This window comes from Tauraco erythrolophus, chromosome 1, assembly GCF_009769465.1.
Source record: "Tauraco erythrolophus isolate bTauEry1 chromosome 1, bTauEry1.pri, whole genome shotgun sequence".
Classification (NCBI taxonomy): Eukaryota; Metazoa; Chordata; class Aves; order Musophagiformes; family Musophagidae; genus Tauraco; species Tauraco erythrolophus.
Genome location: NC_141465.1, coordinates 35,882,670 through 35,908,730, shown reverse-complemented (window position 1 = coordinate 35,908,730; position 26,061 = coordinate 35,882,670). Strand labels below are relative to the sequence as shown.

At 44.9% G+C, this 26,061-nt stretch overlaps 1 protein-coding gene across 2 annotated transcripts in view; it reads left to right on the top strand.

The window, feature by feature from the left end:
• Nucleotides 1–365: 365 nt before the first annotated feature.
• Nucleotides 366–26,061, top strand: part of C2CD2 (C2 calcium dependent domain containing 2) — a 37,810-nt gene continuing 12,114 nt past the window's right edge. The window contains exons 1-8 of one of the 2 annotated variants that reach the window (XM_086618309.1): nt 366–653; nt 2,878–2,976; nt 13,217–13,336; nt 13,723–13,824; nt 17,453–17,575; nt 17,874–17,994; nt 20,986–21,094; nt 24,169–24,230. In XM_086618309.1, coding sequence (XP_086474435.1) covers nt 366–653; nt 2,878–2,976; nt 13,217–13,336; nt 13,723–13,824; nt 17,453–17,575; nt 17,874–17,994; nt 20,986–21,094; nt 24,169–24,230 — 1,024 coding nt within the window. Of the gene's footprint in view, nt 654–1,863; nt 2,303–2,877; nt 2,977–13,216; nt 13,337–13,722; nt 13,825–17,452; nt 17,576–17,873; nt 17,995–20,985; nt 21,095–24,168; nt 24,231–26,061 lie in introns of those variants that run through there. The other variant, XM_086618318.1, reaches the window with a different exon arrangement.

The following is a 26,061-nucleotide window of genomic DNA, read 5'->3' as shown; positions in this document are numbered from 1 at the left end:
GGCACCGAGCGCCACCCGCCGCCGGGCGATGCGCTGCGCGGCGCGGCCCGGCCCCGCCGACAGCGCGCCAGCCCCCCGCCGCGCTCACGGGCCGCCCCGCCGCCGCCCACGCCGGTACGGCTGGGCAGGGGCCAGGGCCAGGGCCGGGCCGGGCCGGGCCGCCCCGTCGGCAGGGGCGGGCCGGGCGGTGACTGCGCCGTGGGCGGGCGGTGCGGGGCGGCGCGGCGCGTCCGCGGGCAGGCGGCCGGACGCCGTGCCGCCGCTCCCGGCTCCGGCCCTGCGCGGGCTGCGGTTGGCGCTGCCCGGCCCCGCCGCCGCGCACGCCTTGGTGGGGGCCGGTAACGCGGCTCCCATTATGGTCAGCCATGGCGTGGCTGGCGGGCGGGCTGGGCGAGCTGGGCTGGTGCGCGCTGGTCGCCCTCTTCGTGGTGGCGCTGGCCACCCTGGCCGTCTACCTGGTGCAATATGCGCTGCTGGCCCTGCGGCGGGGCCGGCGGCCATCGCCGCCGCCGCTGCCATCGCCGCCGCAGCGGGACGAGCTGCTGGAGGAGGGCGGCTCGGTGCTGGCCTGGGCGCTGTCGCTGGGCACCTGGCGGCGGCAGTGGCGGCGGGCCTGGGTGGCGGCTCTCAGCGCCGAGGCAGCGGCGCGGGCGGTGAGTGCCGGGGACGCAGGTGAGGGGCGGCGGGCGGGGAGACGGGAGCCGCCCCATCGCAGGGCCCGGCCGGGGAGCCGCTCCCCCCGCGCCCGCCGGGCTGAGGCCGGGGCCGGGGCCGGGGCCTCCCGGCCGTGGGGCGTCACACCGGGCCATGCCGGCGCGGGCGAGGGCGGCGTGTGCTGCTGTGCCGGTGGGACTCTCCCCGCCCGGGGCGAGGAGCGGCTGCAGGGACACTGGGACTTGCTGCAGAGATAGTTGGGGTGCCGTCAGCACGCTGCCGACAGTGCCTGCCGGTGTGTTACTGCCCCGCCGTATGCAAATGCGTGTGTATGTAGGCATGCATATGCGTGTGTGTGTGTATATATCTGTTTGCGCTTGTGTACTGTATACATATGTATATGTTTGGCGGCAGCTTGGCAGGAATTTGCAGGAAGGAGCTGGCCAGAGGCACGGAGCGGGCGCACGCGTGGGAGCGGGGAAGGACGGGCAGGAAAGCCGTGACCCCCGCGGCCCCCGGCCGGGGCTTTCGCCGCCGAGAACATTGTTCGGGCGCGGGGAGGAGGAAACAATGGAAGCTTCCTGCCCGGGGCGCCGGCACGGGGCCTGCGGCCGGTCCTTCGGCAAGTAACTCCCAGAGCTGGGCTTCACTGGCGTTTTCTGAGGCCGTGCTGAACCCCTGTGCGTGTCAGTGGGACGCTGAGGGCCGGCGTCCTCCAGACTGCCGCGGGATGGTGGGCTCCTCGGGTTTTGGTCAGTTTGCTTTTAACCCGGGTCAGGCAAGATGCACAAAACGTGGCATCCCTTCCCATCCCATCCTGCCCTTCTCGCAAAGGGCGCAGCGTGACATCCCGCTCGGTGGTTTGTAGCGGTATGGCCAGATCTAAGAGGTGAGGAGGTTAGGTGAGGCCATGGCAAACTAATTCCCTGGTCCTGAGGACTGGACCTTTGCCCTGTCAATGGAAAATGCTGAGGCTAAACTATCTGGGAAGAGGCATGTACTCAGGTCTCCGAATTTTTGTGCAGCCCTCTCTCTAGGTCTAGGAGGTTCTTTTGCTGGCAGCCCCAGTGTGCTTTCTTCTTAACATGTCTGCAGGCAGGCTGAGGGAGAAGGAAGAGCCGGACAACATGTGTGAGTGAAAGATAAGGAAAGCAGTTTAACACTTTCCGAACATCACCGTAAGTTAGGGCAGCGGAAAGAAAATACTTCGTCTGCCCTCTCAAATTGCACGGTGCAGTTGAGAAAAGCATGGGTTGTGCTAAGAAACCAAGGTTTGCTTTGCGTTTGTGGGAGAGCCCCAACAGCTTGGGTACAGGTGCTAGGAACTGAAAGTAACTAGAAACAAGTGGCAGCTTCCTGTCCCTGATCGGAGACCAAAGCCACTTTGACGGAGACACACGCACCCTCACTCCCTGGGCAAGCAGCTGGAGCCGTCTCTTGCCGTGAGTTCACAGCCTGGCACTGCAGCGTGGTGTTGCTCCCGCTGTCAGGCTCCCAAAACAATGTCAGTGGCACACAGCTAATGAAATTCCTGTGTGCAAAACAACCTCGGGTGACGAGGGATGCATCGCTGACCACTCAGTGTGGGTAGCAGGTGGAGAATGCGAGTGTTGATGCCTCTGAAAGTATGACCTCACTGCCAAAGCAGGTATGCGCTGTCTTTTCCTTGCTGTCTGTGAAGATGGAGTAGCTGTCATCACTGCCTGCCTTCACGCATGAGGAAGGATTGTGGAGGGGAAGGCTTCTTTCCTCACCTCTGCAGGATGATATTTGCATTTTCTTAGTTTTGGCATAGCCTAGTACTGCCATATGTGCTCTATGACCTTTTTTTTTTTTTTCCCCTTTGGTAAGATTGCGTTATTAGGCCAAACCAAAAACGCCTTTTTAAACTATCGCACCAATTAATCCTTCCTCAAGTAGAACGGTTTCACTGAACTCGGTCGCCGTTCGTGGCCTTCACCCTCTGCTGTGTACCTTGATGTTCCGCTGCAGTGAAGGATGACTTATGATTAGGCCCGTAGTTATGTCCTAAGTATAGGTTTTCAGGCTCTACCCTGTATTATGTAGTGAGTTGTCGTGCAATTAATACATAAAACTTTGACATACATTTGTAGTTCCGTCTCTGGTTCTTCCAGGAACTTTGCTGGCAGTGCATTTTTATCAGTTGTTTTCAAGTGATAAGTTCATCACCTAACGATGCTTCTTTTTTTTCTTCTTTCTTAGGATTCACAGTTGCTTACATTTGAGGAAGATGACCCACCAGAACCGCTTGAGCTAGCAGTTAAACAAGTTGTTAGTGTTGTAAAGTCAGCTCAAGAGAAGGTAAACTTCAGTTTGGTTTTGTTTCAGTGTGCTTTGGGACAGGAAATGTTAAATTTTCTTATTGGCATCCGTGGGAGTTTTATTTGTCAATACTTCTGTACTCTTGACCTAAGTTTGTTGAGGCTGGTAGAAGGCTGCCTGTCTAATCAACCTGTGCAAAAGAAGTAAATCAATGTGGTTTACAAGTCATGAGCAGAGTGTGCTCCAGGGCTTCTACTAAATGAACAATAACCAGGGTTATACCAAGTTTTTAGGTACATCTGCAATGAACTCAGAACACAGCAGCCCTTTCCCCCCACCCCTACTATCGTTAGGATGGTTCCCCATCCTATTGCTGAAGCGTGTGGTGGGGAAATAATGAAGAAGGAAAGGGTCACTTCTCCTCTGAGAGAGGAAAACATCTTTGTCTGTCTCTTGCTGGTTGTGTGGCTGATTACTGGTTTGTTTCAGAAGTCAGAGCTGGGTAAAGATCAGTGGGACAGGTGCAAAGTCATGAGAGTGAAGTCTTGACTCTGCCGAATCCTGTATTCAGTGAAGAGCAAATGGTCTCTTCCTTCCTCTCCCACCCCTACCCCACATACTGTGAAGTGATTTTCCCCATGCTTAGTGCGTATAAAATTGAAATAAGGCAGAATGTGGCTCTTAGAACAGGGTATAAATATATGTATGCTTATTAGCAATGATAGCTTCTGCATTTTCTTCCTAGTGGCTGTACTCACGTCTGAACTGGTGCTCAGCTTTAGGCATCTGCATCGAATTAGCCTAATGCTTTTCTTGTTTTGCTTTGTTATTTTGGTTTAGATGTTAAGCTGCTCTATCATGATTCCTTTGAAAACTATGCATACTTATCTGCCTGATACACAGCTTATATGCACACCCTGATTGGTGGCACCTGGGGATTGCCAACCTGTAAAGTTATTTGTGCACTTGTTCTCTCTTCTTTTTCTTCCTTTTTTATTTTGTTTGTTTTTTTTTTTCCTTCTTTTCCTGTACCAGTGGTCCCTGCCCCAGCAGTGGGACTAGAGAGACTGGAGTTGGTAGGGCTGTAGAGTTGGTTCTAATCTTAACTCCATGCCACTGGAAGACACCGTGAGGGGAAATTTTAAGGAGAGGGGACTGCTAGATCTAAAAGTGGTGTGTTGTATAATGTGTGAACCCAGCAACAAGGGAGATCTGCTACAAATAAAAGCTAGCGACTAACAGCACAAAAACCAGTGCATTGCAGTGCATTGTCTAAAACATTGCTGGGAAGTGGGCAGGGCTGCAAATGAGTTTGCATGGGAGATGACTAAGAGGTTTGGGTCTGCGAGCTGTCCTTGGCCAGCGTCGAAGTTCAGCAGGGGTGCATGTGGCAAGCTCTGTGCTCAAAAGTACCATGCCCATGGCTGGACCACAATGAGAGCTGCCTTTCAAGGCTAAAACCCTCTTTTGGTCTTGCCTGCATGCCAGAACCAAGGCACGATGCTACAGTCCTGGATTTCCGTGAAGTCATGTTGCACCACTGGGAACGTCTCTGCTGCAGTCCTCAGTTAACTTCTGTATTGTTTAAATGTAGATTCTGACTGCCATAGCAGCGAATAAGTTAGTGCCCACGGTGCCCTGTGGGCACCTTAACCTGCTGTGGTTAAACTTGTGCAGCAGAAGGTAGCGAGTGCTGGCTCCGCAACAGCCTAAGCCCAGGGAACTGCTGGCTGCTGTAGGGCTGTTCTCTTGCTCTCCTCTACCTGTGGCTCTGCTATCCAGCACTCTCCCTCCCTTGTGCAGTCTCTGGTCCTTGTCTGACCTTGGTTTTGAGGCATTTCAGCATGTGAGTCGAGCTGTTATGCTGCAGCCAGCAATCTAATGTGGTTTCGCAGCAGCTTAAACCAATATAAGCACATTTAAAAATGTATTGGATGAAAACAGGTTTGCTTACGTAAACCGACTTGTTCTGAACTGTCCCAAACCCCATTTCCATAATCTTGTGCACAGCTGCTGGAAAAATTTCTGTGAATTATTCCTACTCCTTCCGTTAAGTTACTAGCTGAATATTTATTTGGATTTCAGTGTATAATAACCCTAGAGTGGCACTCTTTCTCTAAACACCTCAGGAGTCCTCTCATATGGTAATTGTCTCTCTTACATATTCCATATACGAAGAGTCCAAAAGGTTTTTTTTCTGTGGTATTTTCTCACCCCTGCTCTTCAAAGTCTTAATCTTTGCATATGAAATTGAAATCTCTCTGCAGCTTGTCCAAACTCAAACTTGCGATACAACGTTTGTAACTCACTGCCGATGTGACCAGCTCTGAATGGAGCTTGTGACCATATGCTGCATGTTTGTCATTGTTGTAGCATCCCACAGAGCTCTGCATTTGCCTGAGGCATAAGCTGGCACAAGACTGTTTTCCTGCAATCAGTTCAACAGGCTGCTTTACTTGTGATCTGTATGGCAAGAGTGTATAGGTGTCTTGGTTCAGCAGCCAGGGTTTGATTTATTGCATGTCGTTTCAAATATGTATTTGACCTTGCATCGGAGAGGTTGTGGTTATCAAAGGAAGCTGAGGATTGAGGATGAGAGCAAAATAGCAGTAAACATGGGATGTGTGACACTTTAATGCAGCTGTATGCTGATAAGAGCGCTGTGGTATGTCTTTTGTGGTGGGTGATCCTCTGTCCTCTTGAGTGCTGGGCCTTGGAGCACACCCAGGTGATGGGCCTGCCCGGTGCTGGGAGCGAGCCTCCTGCCTGGGAAGGCTCACGTGCAGTCTTGCTCTGAAACAATACAGGATTGCCAGCCAGACTGTAATTATTATATTACTGTAGGCAGCCCTGTTTATGGCCGGGACGCATGCCAACACGTGCAGTCCATAGGTGTATACACACTGTCCTTGCCTTGGAGAAGCTGAGAGTTGTAAGGCTGTTGTATGCTCCACAGTGCACACACGCACTGCTGACATGGTTGTGGTGCTGCAGACACGGTTGTGGAAGCTGCTGGTTGTGAGCTTGGCCAAAGCCATTGTGATAGGGACAGAGCTGCTCTGTGGCTGAAGGTTACACCACACCGCGTCTTGACAAAGACTCTATTTATACGTCGCCTTCACTCCAATTTTGGGCCAGAGCCTAAATATATAGAATGAAGAGGCCTGTTTTCATTGTGTGGTGTTGGTTGTTTTGTTTTAATAAAGTAAACATTAGCAATACTCTTAGCTAGTTCTGCCAACCTTTCCATTACTGCAGTCTATTTCCAGAGGCTTTGAACGTCACGGCCACAAAAAAGATGGTTCTCTTGTTAGGGACTTGGCACAAAGGGTTTAGACAGAGCAGACTACAACAGAAGTCTCACTTCTTTTCCTGCTTCATGCTTAAATAGAAAGGAGGAAAATGCCCCCAGAGTGCCGTTCTTTTAATGATTGATAGTAAGTTGCTGTACAGGAAATGACCGTCCTGGATCACAACAGGCAACGGTAGATATGAAAGCTTCATGTTAATTTTTGTGTGATGAATCTTGCTGGGGGAAATGGTGGAGAGAAAGGAGGACTGTTTAGCATGCTTATGAGAGGTCCTGTTTTCTGATGGGCTGTGCAGCATGCCCAAAAAGGCCTTATCCACTCACGCAGCTGTCGTAGCTTTGTCTTGGTATCACTTTGTTTGCAGCCACCCTGCTGCAAGCTGGCAGCCTGTGTCCATGCCACGCTGGGGCATTGAGGCTTCAGCTCCGCTTGCTCTGAAGTAGGTAGAGGCATTGTGCAGCAAAGGCTGCTTTCTGCTCCAGGAAAGACTGGTTTCTTGTCATCACCACTATATTACTAACTGGGACTCATTCCTAGTTATGTAGGTGTGTTTATTTCTGATTATTTTTGGTGGGGTCAGTTGCCCTGACCGTCATGTGCAGTTCCTATTGGCTTTTAACTCCCTGTTTTGTTTGAAAAGCTGTCCTGGATCTTTGCTGCTTTAATGACTGGGGTTTTTTACAAACCAAAGTGGAATCATGGCCCATGCAGCTTTTTTACCTTTTTTTTTTTTTTTTTTTTACTTTCTGTACTATTATAGTGCTTTATCCTTAATGTATTTACTTTTCTTCTGTGGTGCTTGTTGTCAGTAAATACATTATGAAGGAATTATATTTCCTTCCAGCCTTTTTTTACCTCGGCTAAATAAGGTGTTACTACAAGTCTCCTTTCATGATGTTGTCCTGTGTCCTGAGTCGCTCCTATGCGCTCACTCTCTGCAGCAGCTCCAGTTAAATCCATTTTCTGAACTTGATGATTGAAGTGACACACAGCAGTACAGGTGAGGTCTCACCATGCAAGGGGATTACTGCTTCTTTGTGTCTCCGAAAGTACTTTCTTGATGTGTTTTGGGCTTCCGATCTGCCTCTCCTGTGGCTGCTTCACACTGAAACTGACTTGATGCATCCAAGTCTCTCTTCCTTTGGTGTCTCCCAGTGGTAAGCGGCCCTTTATAGGAGTAGTATTTGTTAATTCTCATACACAGACGCTCTGTATTTTGAATTGCATTTCTCTTCTAGTCTTCGTTGAATTGCATTTCTCTTCTCTTTTTCAGCTTTTTTGTGTGATGTCCTAATCTTCTTCTATATTGCAGCTTCCCAGCTCACTTTCCTCAGCATCACACTTTCTTTCAGATTTCTGCTGAGAGATTTTGGACCTTAACAGTACAATAGGGTTGGTGCCTGACAGGCTGCTTCATAACTTGCTTCCAGCTTTCACCTCCCTTCTCACTGTACTGTCCTCTCCCTTTCAGACACACCCCCTTTCACCTTAACATGGGAACGATTATCAGTGGGGTGACCCTTCTAAAATAGACAAGACAACATAATGGATCTACCTAAGAACCGAGTGTCTTGTCAAAGGAAGACCTCAAGGTGGGGATTTGTTTGCTTCAGTGGAGATAATACTGGGTTTGGCACTGTCAGATAGCCTGCCTGTCTTCCAGCTGCTACTGCAGATGTGTGTGGGCTTGTGCCACATCTGGCAGCTCAGCACAGGGGTCAGGGATGCCTTGGCACCATGACGGCGTGATCTGCCTGTGTCTCCACAACTGACTCTCTCTCCAAGCTACTGTAGCACAAATTGGCCAACCTCTCCTGCATTTTATTGTCTTCCGCTTGTCTCTGTGTCTTCAGATATGCTGTCTCTTAAATTGTTTGCAAAGACTTGCGTGTTAGTGAGGCCAAAATAGCAAGTCTATTTCTGGTATTCATTTATTTACCACCTTCTTAAATACAAATACTGCTTCCTGTCCTAGCACTGTTTGGTATTCACTTTACTTGATAGGCGGATTGAAAATTCTTCCTGTCCTATCTCCTTATACTCCCTGCTTGTTTGTTCTATTCCCCTTTTTGTACTTTTTTGAATTTGTCTGTCTGTCAGTCTCAAAGAAATGAATAAATTCACTTGTTTTATCAGCTTCTGCTTTGTTTCTGTTGCTGACATGATAACTCTCTCTCCTGCACTCATTCCATCACTCATCCTGCCTTAACCCTGATGTTTACCACCTCTTTGGAAAAATGGTCGGGAGTTGTCTTGTTATATAGTTGAAGGCAAACTCGTTTTGATACTAGCCTCTGAAAATCCACCCCTAGCTGTGCCTGGGTTAAATGTTGCATTTGTCATCTTTAGTTTGTCTGTGTTGCTTAGTAAACCGCTTGGGTAAAGAGGGAATGGTGAATAAGCTACAGAAACCCCCTCCAGAAGTTAATGTGCAGGCTCTGGTAACCAAGGAAGATGGTGTAATTCTTCTTCTGAACAGCCGAGTGTTATGACTGTGAAAAGGCAGAAGTTTCTCACTGGAGAATTTTCTTATGGTGAGGTTTTAAGCTGAGCACACAAAGAGCCTGTGTGGCTGTTGACAAGATAAGTTTGCTGTGCTGAAAGAAGAGCCTTCTCCTTCTCAGAGTAGTACTCCTAAGGAAACATGAGAAATGGTGGAGGTCCTGAATCTAATGGCGTGCTGGTCCCTACAGTTGGGATCGACGCATTTTTAACTGCATGGCTGCATCACAGTGTATACTCACTTTCTTGTGAAAACGTTAAAGGTTTGTATTACATACTATTGAGTAACCTTGAGTAACTTGCCGTTTCTGGGAATAAATACCAAATGCAGTTAAACTGATTTCCTTCCAGGAGAAAAAGCAATCAAGGCGTGTAATCCCACATGGACAGGTGGTGCAGTCAGGGCCTGGGGAAGGTGAGGATGACCTTTGGTGGCAGAGCTATCAGAACTTCCCCTGAAGTAACAGCCCTCCACCCCTCCCTTGGCCGCGGGAGGGAACCTGCTGCTGCACGTGAGGAGGGGAGTGAGGAGTGAGGAAAAGGCCGTGTGTAGTGCACGAATCGATGGGTGCCAGCACCAAAAGTGAAACTGGAAGGCGAGAGGACGCCACGTGGGAGGAGCAGAGGCACTCCGGTGCTCCCTGAGGTGAAGCAGCTTCTGCTGCTGCTTCAGGAAGGGAAGAAACTGAAATTGTGCAGCTCTGTCCAGAGGAACCGCAAAGGGAACAAGTCAAGATATAGAGAGGGAGGGCAAAGCAGAGGGAAGGGCTTTAATAGCTGTGGATACACGAGTTCAGATACTTGAGTTTCTCAGAAAAATATTTGTCTTACTCCAACAGTAGTGCTCTTTCAGTCTCCTTTGTTCCTGCAGTTGTTTATCTGAAAGAGATTTTTTTTTTTCTTTTTTAGGATAATTGTACCAACAATTTTAGATACGTGTAAGCAAGGTGTGTTACAGCATCTGCAGCTCATTGGAGCTGGATGCCAGCATGGGGCAGACGGGGAACAGAGCCCACCCAGGTCGAGAGGTTTTGCCCTGGCAGCTCACCCACATCGGGGACTAGTGCGGTTGGGGATGGAGACGGTGGGGCGGGAGAGGCTGGAGGGTGTTGAGGAGACAGCAAGAATAACCCTGGCATGGGGGTGATCAAGTGCCAGGAGTCAGCTGAGTGTGGGGAGGGACAGCAGAGGTCTGAGGAGGAGGAGCAGGGGCACAGCTGTACCAGCAAAGGCCCTGAGGAAGGGTCGTGAATACCTTCCATGGGAGAGCCCCAAAGCACGTGGAGAGACCTTGGCTGGTGACAGCATGTTTGTGCTGGAGGAGGCTGGAGCCATGGAGTTGCTGGAGATAGGAAACACCTTGGTCCTGCTGGTAGAAAAGTCCTGGTTTCTTTGTGCTGCTACTTCACCTCACCTTATTCCTGCTAGTTTAGGAAGTCTTGCTTGTCCAGATGTAAGATAAGAAAAGAGAGCTGGAGTGTGACCCCTCTGGGAGTCCAGAATTAGCAGGCCACAGTCACTGTGTGGTGGTGCAAGGGCTTAATTTTTAAAGAGCGGTTTGTTATAAAAATGACAGGTTTTCTAGACTCTGAAACACAAAAGTGTTGATGACCGGGGATGTCCCTGGTAAGGAGAGATGGGAGAGAGTAAGATGAGGAAGATAAATGCAGTTGAAGAGAAAATCCCTTCCCATGAGTTCAGGTGCTGCTGTTTTCTTGTGAACATCTATCCTTCCTCTTTCTCTCCTCTGTTGACCAGAAAGGGATGCTTTGCCTGACCCTTCCTTCTCTTGCTCTTCATCTGTGCAGAGAAAATGAATTTGAGGAAGCAGGTTGGATGGGGGCATGGAGGACGAGGAGCGTAGCACAGGAAGCTTCAGTATTTTACTTCATGTGAGTGTTCTGGGGGAAATGACCTACATAGTTCTGCTCTGGTCTATCAAAATCATCTGCTACACTTCTAAAGGAATGTCACTTAAAAAGGGAAGTGGCAGTTGTGGTCTCTTTAATCAACTTCTTAGCACTTGTGGCTGCATCTTAGATGAAAATAGTATTGCTTTCTCTTCAAATTCTAGCTCATAACTCTGTTTCTCTCAGTATTCTGACTCTATAATCCATCCTGCTCCCAGAACAAAGGGATTCACCTGATATAAAGACACTATTTTCCGTTAACAAATGTGAAACCTCTCCTTTTTCTGATTGGATTAAAATTTAACAGACCTCTGTACCTGAAGACCACAGTTACTTTAATAGTAAAGTAAGGAAAGAAGAGGAGTAGGACTTGGTAGATGTCTTAGCAGAAAATAAATTAATCAAGGAGACTAAAGGCCCAAACTCTGCTAATTTGGGCTCCTAAACTAAAGATACAAATATAAAAAAATGGATTTAGTATCTCTTGACAAGGTGTAGAAAGACACGTGAGAGTTCCACCGCCTGCGGTGTCTGTTTCCATCCTTTACTTATAAGTAAACATGATTAAGAAAAAAGTGGCACGTGAACTCATCTATGAACTCTCCTGCCACGTGTTGTTTTTTTTTTTAAAGCAGTAGTCAACTGTGTACCTGACAACCTTGGCTCTTAGACATCCAGAAATTCCAGACAAATGGCTCTGCATCATTTGTGCAGCAAGTCCAACTTGTTCTCAATGCACTGAACTTCCTATGTGTGTGTGGATGAAATGTGCATGAATGATAAACCTTTGCATTTAGGACATGGAAGTGTCAGCAGCTGTTGTATCAGACCTGTCCTTTTCCCTCCTCTGCCCTTGAAAAAGAGGGAAGAACCTATTCATTTTTGAAGTGTCTAAAGATCCACCGTGCCAAACCATCGTCGTGAATGAAAGGAGTGATTCTGTGTTTCAACTTGACTACAAGTAAAATAAGCCGTTAGGTTCTTTGGTCTCGTTAGCCATTTAAAATGCTTAGAAATTCTTCATGCTGTATTATATCAGTGGGTGTTTGTGTTGATTATGTGGGATTAAGGGTCAGAAATCACTTCTAAAGGAATTTAGACTTTGGGGAAGAGGAAAGGTGAGGGAAATTGATTTGTCCACTTCTAAACTATTATTTGCAGAAGACAAGCTTGAAAAGGCAAATCTTGTTACTTGTGGGTGTGGTTGGGATTTTAGTTTGTCCTGTCCACCTCCTAGCCCCGCTCCTTTGTCATTAAGTCACCTTAATGGATGTGCTCTGAAGCCCTTGCTAATGCTTGAGTGCTTCTTATAATGTATGCTATAGAGCCTTGGGAGATAAAATATATTTTAAGGAGAGACTGATAAGGATCTTCCAGAAGGTACATGATTCATTTTAAAGCCTTCAGCTTCAATTCCAGTGCCCGTAAGTGAAGCGATAAGTGCGCAAACATAATTTAATAGTATATGTGCAGAGTTTCCGTCAAACAAATCTTGCAGCGAATTATTTGTCTGCGCATTGCATTAATCCAGTTAACTTTGCCTGAGTCGGTCCAAGGAGTGCTCAGCTATCCTTTGCAGTGGTGGAGCTGTGCGGACAGTAACCACACAGGGACAGTGACAAGCAGCTGTCTTCAACCAGCAAAGCAACAGCTCTGCTTAGTGACCTTCTCTCTATGGCATAATGAGTGATTTCTGACTTGTGTTCCTGAGGTTTCCTGTGCTGCCAGGCACTTTCTGCACACTCTAGGAATTTTGCACAGCAGCTCTGGCACCTCAGTCGGTTCGCAGATGAGAGGGAGGGAAAAACACTCAGTGTTTGTAAACTCATTGTGATAACAGGTTAAATTACTGCTCATAAAAGTGAGGGAGTGTATTGAATGAAGTATATTGCAGTCAAGCGACATACAAATTTGTCCCAGTCATTTAGCTTCGACGCCAAATTTCAGGGCCTTCTTGGTTTAGTCACAGACTTGAATAAACTTTTAAAGGCTTCTGCTCCTCCCCACCCCACTGGGAACTGGAATTACTCAAGCAGAATCCTCTTCATCAGCAGGGTTATGCCGAAGTTTCACATTTGTAAGATACCGCTAAACCAAATCTTGTTTGATAAAACCAGCTGTCTTATGGTTGGATACTTAGTTTGGAGCAGAATAGGAAGAAGAACAAACTTCTTTGCTTCCTTTATGCAAAATTTTGATCTGTGAGCTTTTAATACATAGATAGGCGAAACACAAAGGACTCTTTGTCAGGTGAGGAGTTACTTCTGTTTTGAATAACAATACAAAAGGAATTATGGAAAATATTAGAATTGCCAAGTGTTAAATTCTTTGTCCAGAAGCAAACGCTTGAACTGTGTTTTTTAGAAGTAAATGTACAGAAGCAGGTAGGGACATTAATGAAATTGCTTAGAAATCTCCCACCTATGGAGTTTAGCATAATTCTGGTAGCTTAAAGTCCTTCCTCTTCTTAGGTCCTTTCTTGCCTTCACCAAACCTTCTTCTGAAGACTAAACTGTTTTTCTCTTCCTTTGTCTCCCTCCACCCCTTTTTCTTTAGGTGGTTTCTTGCAATGTTGTGGGAGATTCCGTTAAATTTGTTGTCACTGTCTCAGATACTTCGCCCGCGGCGGCAGAAGGTCAGTCGTACAGCGTGAAGCTGTCTCCACTTCACTTGCAGGTAAAGTGTTAAGTGTTGTTCTCTTTCTTCCTTTTGTTACATCTCACCCTGCAGCTGAACCTCCTGTTTGCAAAATGCATGTAAGCTTATGTTAACTCTGGTAAAACGTTTCATGATATTACAGTTTCCCTCTGGGGCAAGTGATAAATTCATAAATTAAGCTGCCTCTTTAGGAGACTGTAGATAAATAACACATTGGGTAGACTACTTGGATGTATAGAACAAAAATACCCTGCCTGCTTCCGCCTTCTTAGGCTGTCACTTTGAATTTGCTTACTCAGAAACTGGTATCATTCTTCCTTTGGCGAGCCTTAGTATGGAGCTTGACCTACAATTTCTTTACAGGACACCAGAACACTCTCCAATAACTGCTTTCCTATCCGCAGCTTCAGCTCTATGTGAAAGACAAAGGAGAAGATGTCAAAGTTGAGTGGTTCCTCATTAACGCCAATGAAATAAACTTTGAAATCCAGCCAACAGTGCAGGAGGTCAGTCAGTAAGTTTTATATTTTGTAATGGTAAAGAAGATGGGTCTTCGTCGCTTTGATGCTAAATCCAGTGCAATGCTTTAGGTTAACAGTAGAAGTGTCTAGAGCTAAGGTATCAGGTAAGGCTGGAAAAGCTGAAGCAAAAATGCCCATTTCTTTCTGTTGGCTGCCTTCAGTGGAAGCATGGGGCAGTTACCTGTCAGCAGTGCCATCTTGAACTGCTTTAGTGAAATCTGCTGCAGCTCATCTGTCAAAACCCTACCTCTCTGACCTCTAGGAGCATTTCTCAAGAGTACTGAAGCATTAAAGATAAATCAAGTCTGCATTTGACAGAAAAGTGACCTGGCAAATGTTTTTCACCCAAATTCAAAGGTGTGAAAAATATCTGTTTCTAAATAGAGCGCTTCTAAAATAACAAAAAAAAAACCCCAACAATTGTAATGATATTCCCAGCAAAGTAATGACAAAGTTGCCCCTTCCGTAACTTAGATCAGTTTTGAAATCTGGCAACAATAGTTTGGAAGCAGCTCTGAAAAAATAAAATTATTTAAGGAAATGATGAGTGATTTAAAAATATCTTGATGGCTTTGGAATTGCACCTTATCTTAGTAAACACTGGTTCATTGGGGGATTTTTACTGGGACATGCTCTGAAAGAGTTTCATCATGACTGAGGGTCTCTTCTGACTTTGACCCTTCACAATTGGATTTTTTTTTTGGCACAAACTTGGTGACTTAAGCCTTTCTTGCAACAATGGGTGAACAGTTGCTTGTGTTTTGTGGAGTTGGTTTTCCTACTGAAGGCCTCGTTAAAAAATAGGTTTATTGGATAGTAGAGCTGCTTCTAAAGACCTGTACTGAGTGACCTAGAATTGTAGGAATTTATTACCATGGTTTTTGTACGCAAAAATGTGAAACTCGTAGCTAGAGACAGACGAGTCTTTTGAAGTATGTTTTAATGTAGATTTTACTGTGCACGCATAGCTGTGTAAATGGCCTTCACGCATCGGGGTGGCATGCTGATTATCCACATATTGAACTGTCATTAAGTACTCACTGACAAATGCAGATGGCTCTGGTACAGTTACTGGACTTCACAACCAGCTTTTTGAGAGATGCCTGAGTCCAGGATTGCAAAGGAGTTGCAACTTGTTGGGCTTTGCCCATATTTTTGAAATGAGTCTGTTAAGTTCTTAGTAGTTAAGGGCTTTATTTTCACTTTGAAGTTTCTATTAGCACTTAGGGAAGAGGGGAGGCAATAAACAAAGAGCTAAAACCTGTGAGCAACCTGCACCTTGGAAATTGCTTCAGCTCCTAGACTTAAATGTCAGCTTTCATGTCTTGTTTTTTCCTCTTTTGGAAGCAATATTGTGTGTACAAATAAATACCTTTAATTGTTTGTGATTATCTGCACAGTGGTTTTGCGATCAGTCAAACAAGGTGGGTATAATAACCTATTTTCTGTTGATAATAGCTGGGTGAACCTGAGTTGCATTTGGCAGCCTGGCTGACTGGCAGGACTCGGGTTAGCATGTGGTGACTGCATGTGCTGGTGTGCCCCAAGCTGGCTGTGGTAGCTGGCTGTATGCCCCTAGCACATGTCAAATCCAAAGTAAAACATGTTGTCTAAGCCTTTTCGGTTGGCGGTTAAGCTGTTATGGCTTGCCGTGGGGCAATGAGGGTGGCATGATAGAGCATTACTTTACAAATAAGAATGGCTAAAAATGAGGTTGGGCTGACAGGAGGCTCTCTAGCCAAACTGCTTTCCAAATAACTATGGAAACGTCAGAAAATACTTACGAGTAGAAGTCAAATTACTATTGTTGTTTGTTATTCAGTGATAACAACAGCGTCTGATTAGGTTGGTGGCAAAGCGAGAGTTGGCTGGTATTTTACAAGTTGACACTGTTCTTCATCAAACACTCTTTAGGTAAGGGCAGGAGAGGGAAATTACCTCCCAACTACTGAAAACTAACCACAATTTCCTGCTTATTTTAATGGCATAAGCAATGAAATTACTGAAGCTTCAGCTTCAGACAGCCTAATTTACTTTAGTATTTTTTAAAGTATAAGAATACTTGTGGAGAAGGTGTTGCTGCCTCTTTCCTTGGCAGCTGTTTGAATGAGCACGGTGTGAACGAAGCAGAATTTCTGTGGGACTGGTCGATGCTGTTGTATGTTTTGAACTGTAGCGCCCTGTCATCAAAGGGTGGTTAGGTAAGAAGGCGGTGAAACAGGATTTCTGTACGCAGCATTCCTGGGATTTTAATGAAACACCCTAAATGTGTCTGTAACACTGGGATAATTGGGAAAGGGCAGTTACTCCAAATCTGTTTGACCTGTTGTGCAAGCTGCAAGCACACCTTTAGGAGCGCAGAAGTCATTGCACAATCATTCTTCTACACTTAGGAAAGGACAGAGGCTTTTGAAAGGACAGCTTGCCTCTCGTGCTGAGAGCTCCTGTAATGGACGAGCGTGGTGTGGGGTGTCCAGCGTGGCAGAGCAAAGCCTGTGCTCTGCTGCATTCCCGGAGATGCGGTCGTTTTGAGGCTTGAGCCGTCGCTGCCCGGTGGCTTCATTGTGCCGCGTGGCTGCACCAGCGCGGGTCGGGTAGCGCCAAAAGCTGGTGGTGCGCAGCCACGGTGTTAACAAAGCAATCTGCCAGGATTAGACCTTCAGTCCCCCACTTGCCTTTCTTTTAAAGTCTTGTGATGTCTCTCAGGTGAGAAAAGACCAGCGAGTCCTCTGTTGTTTAGATCAGATCTTTGTCTCCTACTTCAATTTTTCTTTAGAAAAGAAACCTCACTGAGATCTCTCTTGTGCTACCTTCAGAGCTGTTGGGTATCAGACTCGCCTTTCTGTGATACCTTCATTTAAAAATCCACTCCCTGTAGGTAACTGAACAGAAGAAATTTTCTGAGGAGTGTGACATGGGAAGCAGGCTTCTCCAGGGGCACAGGGAGGGCAGGGGCGGTTCACCTTCTTCATACACCTTAGAATTAATCGTGTGAAGCTATGTGTGTAAGCAAAATCTGTGGTCTGTTCTGATCCCTCAGAGATAGTGGTGCTAAGTGCAGGTTGTCATGAGATTTTTGAATGCACAAACGTGCGAGTCCATCCCCCAGAGCAGCAGTCTTTTCAGCCAGATTGAAGACGTCTAAGAGATGCTGTAATATTTTTTTCAGTGCAGCACAGGATTAGCTGCTTCTCAGTTGTTGCAGCCTGGCATAACTCCCATTAAATCGGTGGAACAGTGCCGATCTGCTTATCTGATGACCTGATCTGCTCTCTCAGTGGGGTGCAAAGCAATGCAAAAACTTTAAAACACCATCATAAGCTACAAACTGTTAATGAAGCTTCTGGTTTTGTGGCTAATAGCTGTGCCTTCCTAACTCTCAGAACAGCATGTGACTTTTTCAGTGTGGATTTCTAGTTTTCCTTTCACACATAATATAGAAATTTAAGTAATTATTTGCATGGTCTCTTGTTAACGTTTTGTTGTGGCAACAGAAACCATGTCTCTCTCTGATGAAGTTAATGTTAGGTAGCTTTGGTGGTTTAGATATACCAAATTAATTTTTGCCTTAGTTTCTTTCTTCTGAGAAGCATGATTGTTTGTTTCCTCTTAGGGACAGACAGCAGGGACATGTGCAATATCTGAAACGCTCAGAGATGTTTTGAAGAACCTGTTTAGTTCAGTTTCTCCATCTGTAGTGTTGAGCACAAGGCCTACAGATATAAAGGAGGTTCAGGTAAGTCTTATTCCTACCTAAGTCTTTTGAGAAGCGTCCTTCTGCTTAGTGTTTTTATGATATATTCATGACTCACAGACGAGTAAGTTTAACACCGTTTGGTGATCAGAAACAACTGGAACGCATTCTTTAAAACAATATAGCCTTTGGCAGTGAAAGCTCTGTGATCATAACTCCTGTGTGGCTATCTGTTGATGTTACACCCCATCGCATTCTTCCGTATAGTGATGTGACAGAAGTTAAAAGTATTTTGTATTTGCATATGCGTGATCCGTCTTGTTCTGCTTGCTTTTCACAGAATGTACAGAACATAAGCCTTCTCCCTCAGGGCACTAGTCCGCCAAAACCTCCAAGGGCTCATGAACTCAAACTGCTGGTAAAGAACGTCGCGGTAAACCTAACTGATCACAGTGCTGCAGGTAGCGTAGCTCATGCGATGCTGCTTGTTTTTAAACAGGGTTGGGTTTTTTCTGTTTGGCTGAAATCATTTGGAAGTTCTGGGTTATAACCTTCTCTCAAAAGGACATGTAAGAAATTGCTGTACTCTGAGAAACAGACTTAGTTATGCTTGTACAAAACTGTGTATGTTTTGGTTTAAGTATTGAAACATCTTGATCTTCTTATAAACAAATCCATCATTTTTGAAATTGAAATGAGCATATTTATAAAGTTGGTTGATTATTTTCTGGATTTATTTTTAATTTCTAGAAGTTATCTCTTTGGGTGTAGCCGAGATGAGGGGCTCAAATCCAGCTCTCCCATTAACTGCTCTTAATGACATTGCTTTGGTTCAGTTTTACCTTATTTTTACTGCTGCTTTGCTTTACTTTTGAGCAATTTGCTGATTTATCTAAAACTCTCCTCTTCTGTGTAAACTCTCCTCAAAGGTAGTGTTTTCTTGTTGGGGATTTTTTTCCCCCCTTATAAAGTACCTCAGTGGATAGGGGAGGGAGTACCTCTTGCAAGTGAAGAATAAAGGCAAAAAGGAGGTCACCGCCTAGTGAAGTTGCACTGTTGATTTTGGAAAGAAGCACCAAGCCTGCCTAACAAGTACCAAGACTTCTTCAAATGCAAGCACGCCTGTGTCACTGATTGAGGCATGAGCAAGCACATTTCAGATTTTGTCAGCGGAAATAGAAATTTGAAGCTCTGTTATTTATGGTCGCTAACAATTCCTTAACAGTCTTTTTAATGGAAGCTTGTGGCTTCTAAATTGGGCAAGGCACTAGTTTTGGATAAATACATCCTACTTGCTATACTCCTTTTTTCAGTTAGATGTAATAGGTTTCTGCCCCAGACTTTTGCATAATGCTGCTTTGCTCATCCTGGTTGGAAGTGATTTCCCTGTAACTTTCTGCAGACTGTTTTTTAAAAACGAATTATTTCTGTAGCAGTTCTGGAACTCTTTGCAGTGAAGTGTCCTACATAACTAAAACTGTGCTGGAAACTGTAGATTGCAGGAAAACCTCATTCAGAATTTGTTATTACTCTGCAGTTTTGTAGTGCAAATTAAGCTTTGCAAAAGAGCAGATATATCGTTTTGGCTGCCTTTAAAACTCACGAGATGAGACACCTTTATGTGCTTACAGCGCATGCAACAGGGGATTCGTCTTATGGGAAGCCTCTCTGACCGCTCTCTGAAAATGAGAGGAAAAGGGGACCATTAGTGTGCTCTACTTTGAGAACTCAGATATTGAGAGGCAAAATCACCGTTCTCTCTTCTAAAAGGAGATGAAGGAAACTTTGCTGGTTCCCTAGCAACTCTGGGAGTGTAAATGCTTTGGAACTGAGCATGAGAAATAAAGCTTCATAGTGGGGTTCAGCAGATACGCTTGACATCCAGTGGAAGAACTGCACAGCTGGGAAGATGCTAGCTTCTGGACATAGCTTGCTGCCTTTTAATTATTGTTCTCTTCCCTTTTCCTGGCCTTGTCTTGCAGCAATAATTAATGATTCTATTGCAACTCGGAGACTTAGTAAGAGTATGCGGTGTTGCAGGCTGACCTGCATAGATACATGATAGAGGGTTGGGGAGTAGCAGGACTGGCCTCTGCTTATGGGCTGTGCTCGTTTTTATCTCCTTAGTTTGTGTATGTAAACAAAGATTATCCTAGATTTAGGACTATATGGTCTGCAGTGTATCATCTAGGGCAAAAATGATCTCTGCTCTTAAGGAAAAGATTGTTAGTTGTGTACACCAGGGTGTGCAGGGCAGAAATGTTGAAATACCCTGTTCAGTATCAGTTGGTCAGTGACTCCAGTGCAGTTTCAGGCAGAGCTATACAGGCGTTTCTGCCCTGGGTTGCGGAGATCTGCTAGCAGCAAGAGCAGGCTACAGAGACATATGGCTGTGTTAACAGAAAACTGCCACAGGTTCATTAACTCAGGCTCAGGGCGCTGTGAAAGCAGCTAAACTACTTACTCCAGGGTCAGCTTGAATCTCAAATAAGCTGCGTGTACATAGTGCTTTGTCTCCTCTAATAACCTTGCCAGGCCCAAGCTGCTGCCGTGCCTCAGACAGGGCTCATCCACAGCCCTGATGCACCACCAGAAGACAACTGGGAGTTGCTGATAGTAATTATAAACCTAGATTCTTCTGGAGAACTGGAGGCAGCATATCTTTTGTTTGCTTTGCATACAGTCAATACTGAGCTTTTAGCCACTTTCCTTGATATCTTAGAACCCTGGGACTGAAATGATTTCTAATGCTGTGAAAGTCATACAAAAGAAATTGTTTTAAAAGTAACACATTGTGCAAACTGTTTCCCCTTGGAGCAACAGTATAACTACTTTAATATGCCAATTTGCCACACTATCAAATTCCAAGATCAAGGTAGAGATAATTCTGCACCAGTACTCTAAAATGCCATGAACTTGTTAAAAACCACAGTCCGCAAAGTCATTGTTAATTAACACTGCTGTCACTGTTCACTTGCTAGGAGAAGCAGCTTGCTTTGATGTCCAAAGAAACCACTCTGTGTGTGGCCAGTAGGAACTTCGAAAACTTCTGGGTGTTTTAAAGCAGCTGAACGCAACTTTACTCCCTCCCCACCTCACACTCACACCACCACCTCCTTGCTGTTCATTCTATCTCCCCATCTTTTTTGATCTTCTTATGCCTGTACTTTTTTGCTTCATGCTAGAATTTAAATCGGGTCATCATGTTTCACACTGTGTAGAACTGTGTGTAGACAACAATGACCCAGTCTTGATCATTGCCATTAATGTAGATGGTGTACAAACTGAGGGGAGGGGAGAAATTTATTCTGTTAGTGGGTGAGAAGTGTTTCTGATAGTCTTTCAGAAGTGCAGTATGTAAGGAAGGGGGTTCTTCACTTGCTTGTGAGTAAGTGTGCCTTCCTGGGGATGGAATATTAATAACTGGATATTGATTTTTCTTGCCCTTACAGGCAGCACAAACCTTGTGTGTATAGTTCAGTTGAATGACCCTATGCAGAAGTTTTCCAGCTCTGTAGCCAAAAATGCTGCAAATCCCTTTTGGAAGGAAGAGTTTATCTTGTAAGTAACTTACCTACTGAGAATACTTTTATAGTAGAGGATCTTTTTTTTTTTTATAGTAGAGCATCTTTTACTTAAACTATGTGAGGTTTTTGAGGGAAGAATGGCATTTTGAAATATGTCTGGTCAGGTGGCCTCAGAAATTCAGGATATCTAATTACACTCTGCATGGGTATGAGATCAAATAGGTCTCTAAATCTTCTCTGATAGATATATGATTCTAGTAAATGACAGCAGTAAGAGGCATAATAAATCACCCTATTCTTTCATACAGTGCCAAAAAAAGTGTTAGCAAGGTTTTGAAGTCACTTTACCTTGAAAACTGCATTTGAAGAAATCTGATGTCTCTCCCTTCCCCCTCGAGTGGGAAATGTAAATGTGCAAAAACATTGACTGTCTGAAAGAATGGTGGCTATGATTAAAAAGGCAGCGTAAAACTAACTAGATTTTTTTTTTTTCTGCAGAACAAAAAGGGAACGTTTGGGTAGCCTGCGCAGTATTCTGTGCTTCACACAGCTTCTGTAAATAAAGTCAAAAATGAGCAATTTTAAAACTGTTTCCATTTCCACTTTCTAGCAGCAGAGCAGAAATATCTGGTAGCTTCTGTATTATATGAGTTGAGGAAGGGGGAGGGACTGATGGCAGAGTGGGTCGGAGTGATGTTTCTCTGGTGGCTTTAAACACACGCACAGACCTGCAGACGCAGCTTCCCAGGGGAATAGGGTAGAGATGCTGCCCTGCATCATACTGCACATATTGCTTGCTTTATTTTCTACCAGATTATTTGTTTGAGAGGCTCTTCATGTGCAGTGGAGTCTCTGGTTCTTTCTGTAGCTTTCCTCTCCCATCTCAGTTCCATTTCTCTCTCTCTCTCTCTAAAAACATGTATTTCAGAGAGTAGTATTTCAGTTGTTTTTGTGTGATGTTTTTCTTCACTGTCTAGTCACAGCCTGGCATCCACTGTATCCGTTCCTTCAGCAGAGGCTTAGCTTACAAGGAACTGGGTGTATATTCAGACCTGTGCCCATCTGTGCTGAGTGCCTGCTTTTTCGAGGAATGGAGTGCATGTCTGTGTGCTCCTCCTCAACTTGAAAAGGGAGTGAGCGTGCAATGCACAGATCTTTTTCTGCCTCCTCATCGCAGTCTGCTGAACTGCACCTGTGTTATGTTTTGGGATAATGCACTGCAGAAACAGGAGAGCTGAGGGCAAAAGCGACAGGGGCTCCTTGATTTGAAGGAAGGCACCAGGGTTGGTGGTCATGAGTTACACGGAACTTGGAGAACACCAGACCCCTCTGAGAGTGTGTAGGGGGTGGAGGTGATTAGAAGTCACTATAGTCAAGAAAAATTGATGTTATTGAGCAACACGGACAGGCCTCACTTTTTTTATGTGGTCTGATGGAGGTATGTGCAACTGCTTCTCATCCTGCTGTCAAGTGGAAAACCAGATAGGAAGCTCTATTCCTTGAGACACATGCAGTCCAGCGACTTTTAAAGTCTGATTCAGTTTTCATAGAAAGCTGCAGATCAGACAACGTTCTTGTGTGACAGTGTGCTGCGTTGCCATCAGGACTTAAGGATTAATGTGATGCAATTTCTTCTCCACAATAAGGAGTGGGGGGGAAATGCTGTTCTGTAGCACCTTTCTATTCTAGAGTATCTCAGAGTGCTTCAGCCACTGGGTCTGAATCACTTCAGCCATCTGTTGGTAGAACAGCATCTGTGCTTGATGTTGCAGAGCAGACATGTTCCCAGCCATTTCATACAGGAAATTTGTCAGAATAATACCCTTACCAACTGAAAATGCAGAGAGAGGGCAAGCAGGATGTGATTAAGTTGACTGGAATTTGGCCTTGACGCTAGGCATAATGCTGAGTTTTCCACGGTATTGGCTGCTTTTTAGAAGTGCATGAGGTAAGCGTGGGGACTTTCGCAGATGAGTGATCAGGATTTGGCTGTGTAACTTCTTTCAAGTTCACATCCCATTGCCCCACACCACCCCCCTGCCTCTTCTTTGTTCAAAAATGAAAATACCTGTCAGTCTGAAGACCAGTGTGCTGACCACTGTGTCAGGCTCTGCTTTAGCTTCGTGGGAAGAGTAATACTAGCACCACCAAGGTGCTTCCTTTCAAGTTTTAGAGGTGCAGGAGGGAATGGGAGTGGCAGGGAAAAGCTTAAAACCTGCTGCATAGATGATGTCCCACAGCATCTAATGGAGGTGGGATGCCTGCAACCAAGATCACACCATCCTGAAATGGAGACATAAAAATAAGATACATACATGCACGCCCTTAAGGTTTTTGACAGAAGACCTTCTGAGAAGATTATAAAATCAAGTTTTACTGGAAGGTTCCTCAGTAGGTACCCAGTTTACTTCACTGTCTCAATTAGAGGAAAGTTTTTGTGTCTATTGACTAGTCCATCTTATGAAGTACTTGCACATGCCAGTAATTCTGCTAGTAGTTCATGTCGGTTCTTGCACACAGAAACTAGTTCTTGTTATCTTGCAACATCCTTGAGTCTTATTTTGGAAAAGTAATATTGACTCTTCTCACAGAAGACTGTAACTACTACTATTTACTCGCAACTGTCCTGCTTTTGCAGGACACACAGGATATCCCACAGCTTTGAACAGGTTGTTGATTGGACCTGTTCCAGGATCTTGACTTCGAAATTGATCCTGCTGGGAAAAAATAGCCCCTTAGTGCTGTGGTGTAGCAGTTGGATTAGGGACCAACATCAGCTTGAAGGGCAGTGTTTGTCAACTACTGGGGAGAAGAAAAGCCTCTAAAATTCTAGGAAAACTTATGCAACAGTGCTGGAGAGAAGCAAGCCAAGCTTTTCTGACTGTGATCCCTTTAGTCAGTCTTACCTGAGGTCAGAAAGACGCTACACACGCAGTGTACCCAGCAGCCCGCCGCCATGTAGTGCTGCCTGCCTCGGTTAGCACGTGGTACTGCTTGGCCTAGTGAGAGCCAAGAAAAGTGTTGGCAACCAGAACGGGAAGGAGGAAAACTAAGTGGGAAGGAGAATCTCACCTTTAAAGACCTAACATAATTTCATTTGCTCCACAGTGAACTAAGTGCCAAATCAAAAGCATTGCAACTGCAAATAGTAGAAGATGGAAAGTTGGATAGTAAGTATTAAAACTGAATTATTTTGCATGATCAGCTCGTGAGCATTGCTCAGTGTTGACTTAAGTCCTCTTTTAGTTCTACCTGGCTGTATAGCCATGTAAGAAATTCACAGATTTCTGAACCTGCCTTACAGCATAGATGTCTTATGCCAACTTGTCCTGGTATTGAAATCGGGTATGTCTCAAGCATGGCTCTGGGCAGCCCTGGGGGAAAGGACAGCTGGGGAAGGGAGATCAGCTGAAAATAGCCAGTGAAACTTGTATGAAACGGACAGCTTGGAGAAAATTTATAACCCAAGTTTGTGTTTTTAACCTCCCTAAGCCTGTCCTTAAATTTGTGTCCTAGAGTTGAAATCCATGGAAAATCACAGAGTTCTTGGGCAACACTGATTGACCTGGGTTAAGTGCTGTCTTTGTACACTGTTACTTCCACCGGTAATCATGGACAGAAGGGAATACACTGTTCACGTGTCTCTGTCCTCCTCAGAGTTAAGGTTACAAATAAGCCTTGAGTTTCCTTCAAGACTGTCAACATCCTGAGTCTTCCATCTGCTGATAGCCTAATTTTTCAGCCTTCTAAACTTTTAACAGATCCACTATGAGCAATTTTGGTTTCAAATTAAGCTTTCCAGGCCTTTCTGTGGCTCAAGGGAAATCATGGGTGTTAATCCTAAATCTTTCCTTTTCACGCCCCAGAGGCTGCCTAGCAATTATCAGGTATAAAACACACTAATTCTGATTATATTGGTTTAAATACGAAACATGAGAGCTGAAACTTTTTTGCTACTTGATTCTACTGCTGCAGTTTGCAAGTAGCCTTCAGTGGCTAGAAAACCCCTCCACTGAACTATTGCATTTCGTTTATTTGGAGAAGCATTACCTTCCCAGTGAGGGTAAGAGGTGAGTGGGTGCTGAGCCCAGAGAGCATGTTGAGGTGTTTGTGTGAGCTTTGTAAACTTGCTCCAAGTACTTCATTACTTGGGCTTTATTTAAAAGTGATGACACAACATCATAAATTCTTCTCATATATGTTGCATGTTCTTTTGCTGATAGAGTTTTGCTGTAGCTAGAAATAGTAACTGAAATTCAGCTCTTGGATTCATTTGCTTTTTCCTTCTTGTGTGAGGTTTCAGGTGTAAAACAAACAAAAAAGCAGCATTACTTTTTGACACTCAGCTATTTGTCTGTGTTTAGTGCTGTCAGTTATATTCAACTTTGGTCAATACTTATAACTTTTTCCTGAACTAAGTTTTTCACACCCAGTGATTTAAAAAAAAAGTGCTTTTACTCATGGTGTGTTGGGATAGTGGATAAAGGCTTGGCCAATAATATTTTATCTAAGCCACAGTTAATAAGTCATATAGCCAAGTGGACGATGTTGGATCTTTTGGGTTTGGGTTACTGTATTTATTTATTTTTATTCTTAATAATTTGGATGTACAAAGTCATGCAATACCTTGCATATGATCCACAATTATTTGAGGGATTGGGAAGTCAAATTTAGGCAAATGCTTTAAAAAATTTCTCTGATGTGGATGCTGGTTTTTATTTTAAACAAAAAAATGGGATCTATATACAATCAGCAAAGACATATTGTTTCTTGCATAAAGTTTAGTCTTGCCTGTACCTGCGTATTTTTAGTAGTGGGTCTTTCAACCAATGCCAATAACATTCCACATCCTACTGAGAGTGTCACTACCAATCTGATTTCTTGAAGAAAAAAATCCCAATTGGTTACACCGGCAATCATCTTTCTTCCCTCCTATACCATACTAGCTGTTCTTCCCCTAGAAATTTGAATTGAAAATTCAAAGTAGAATCATATTAGTAA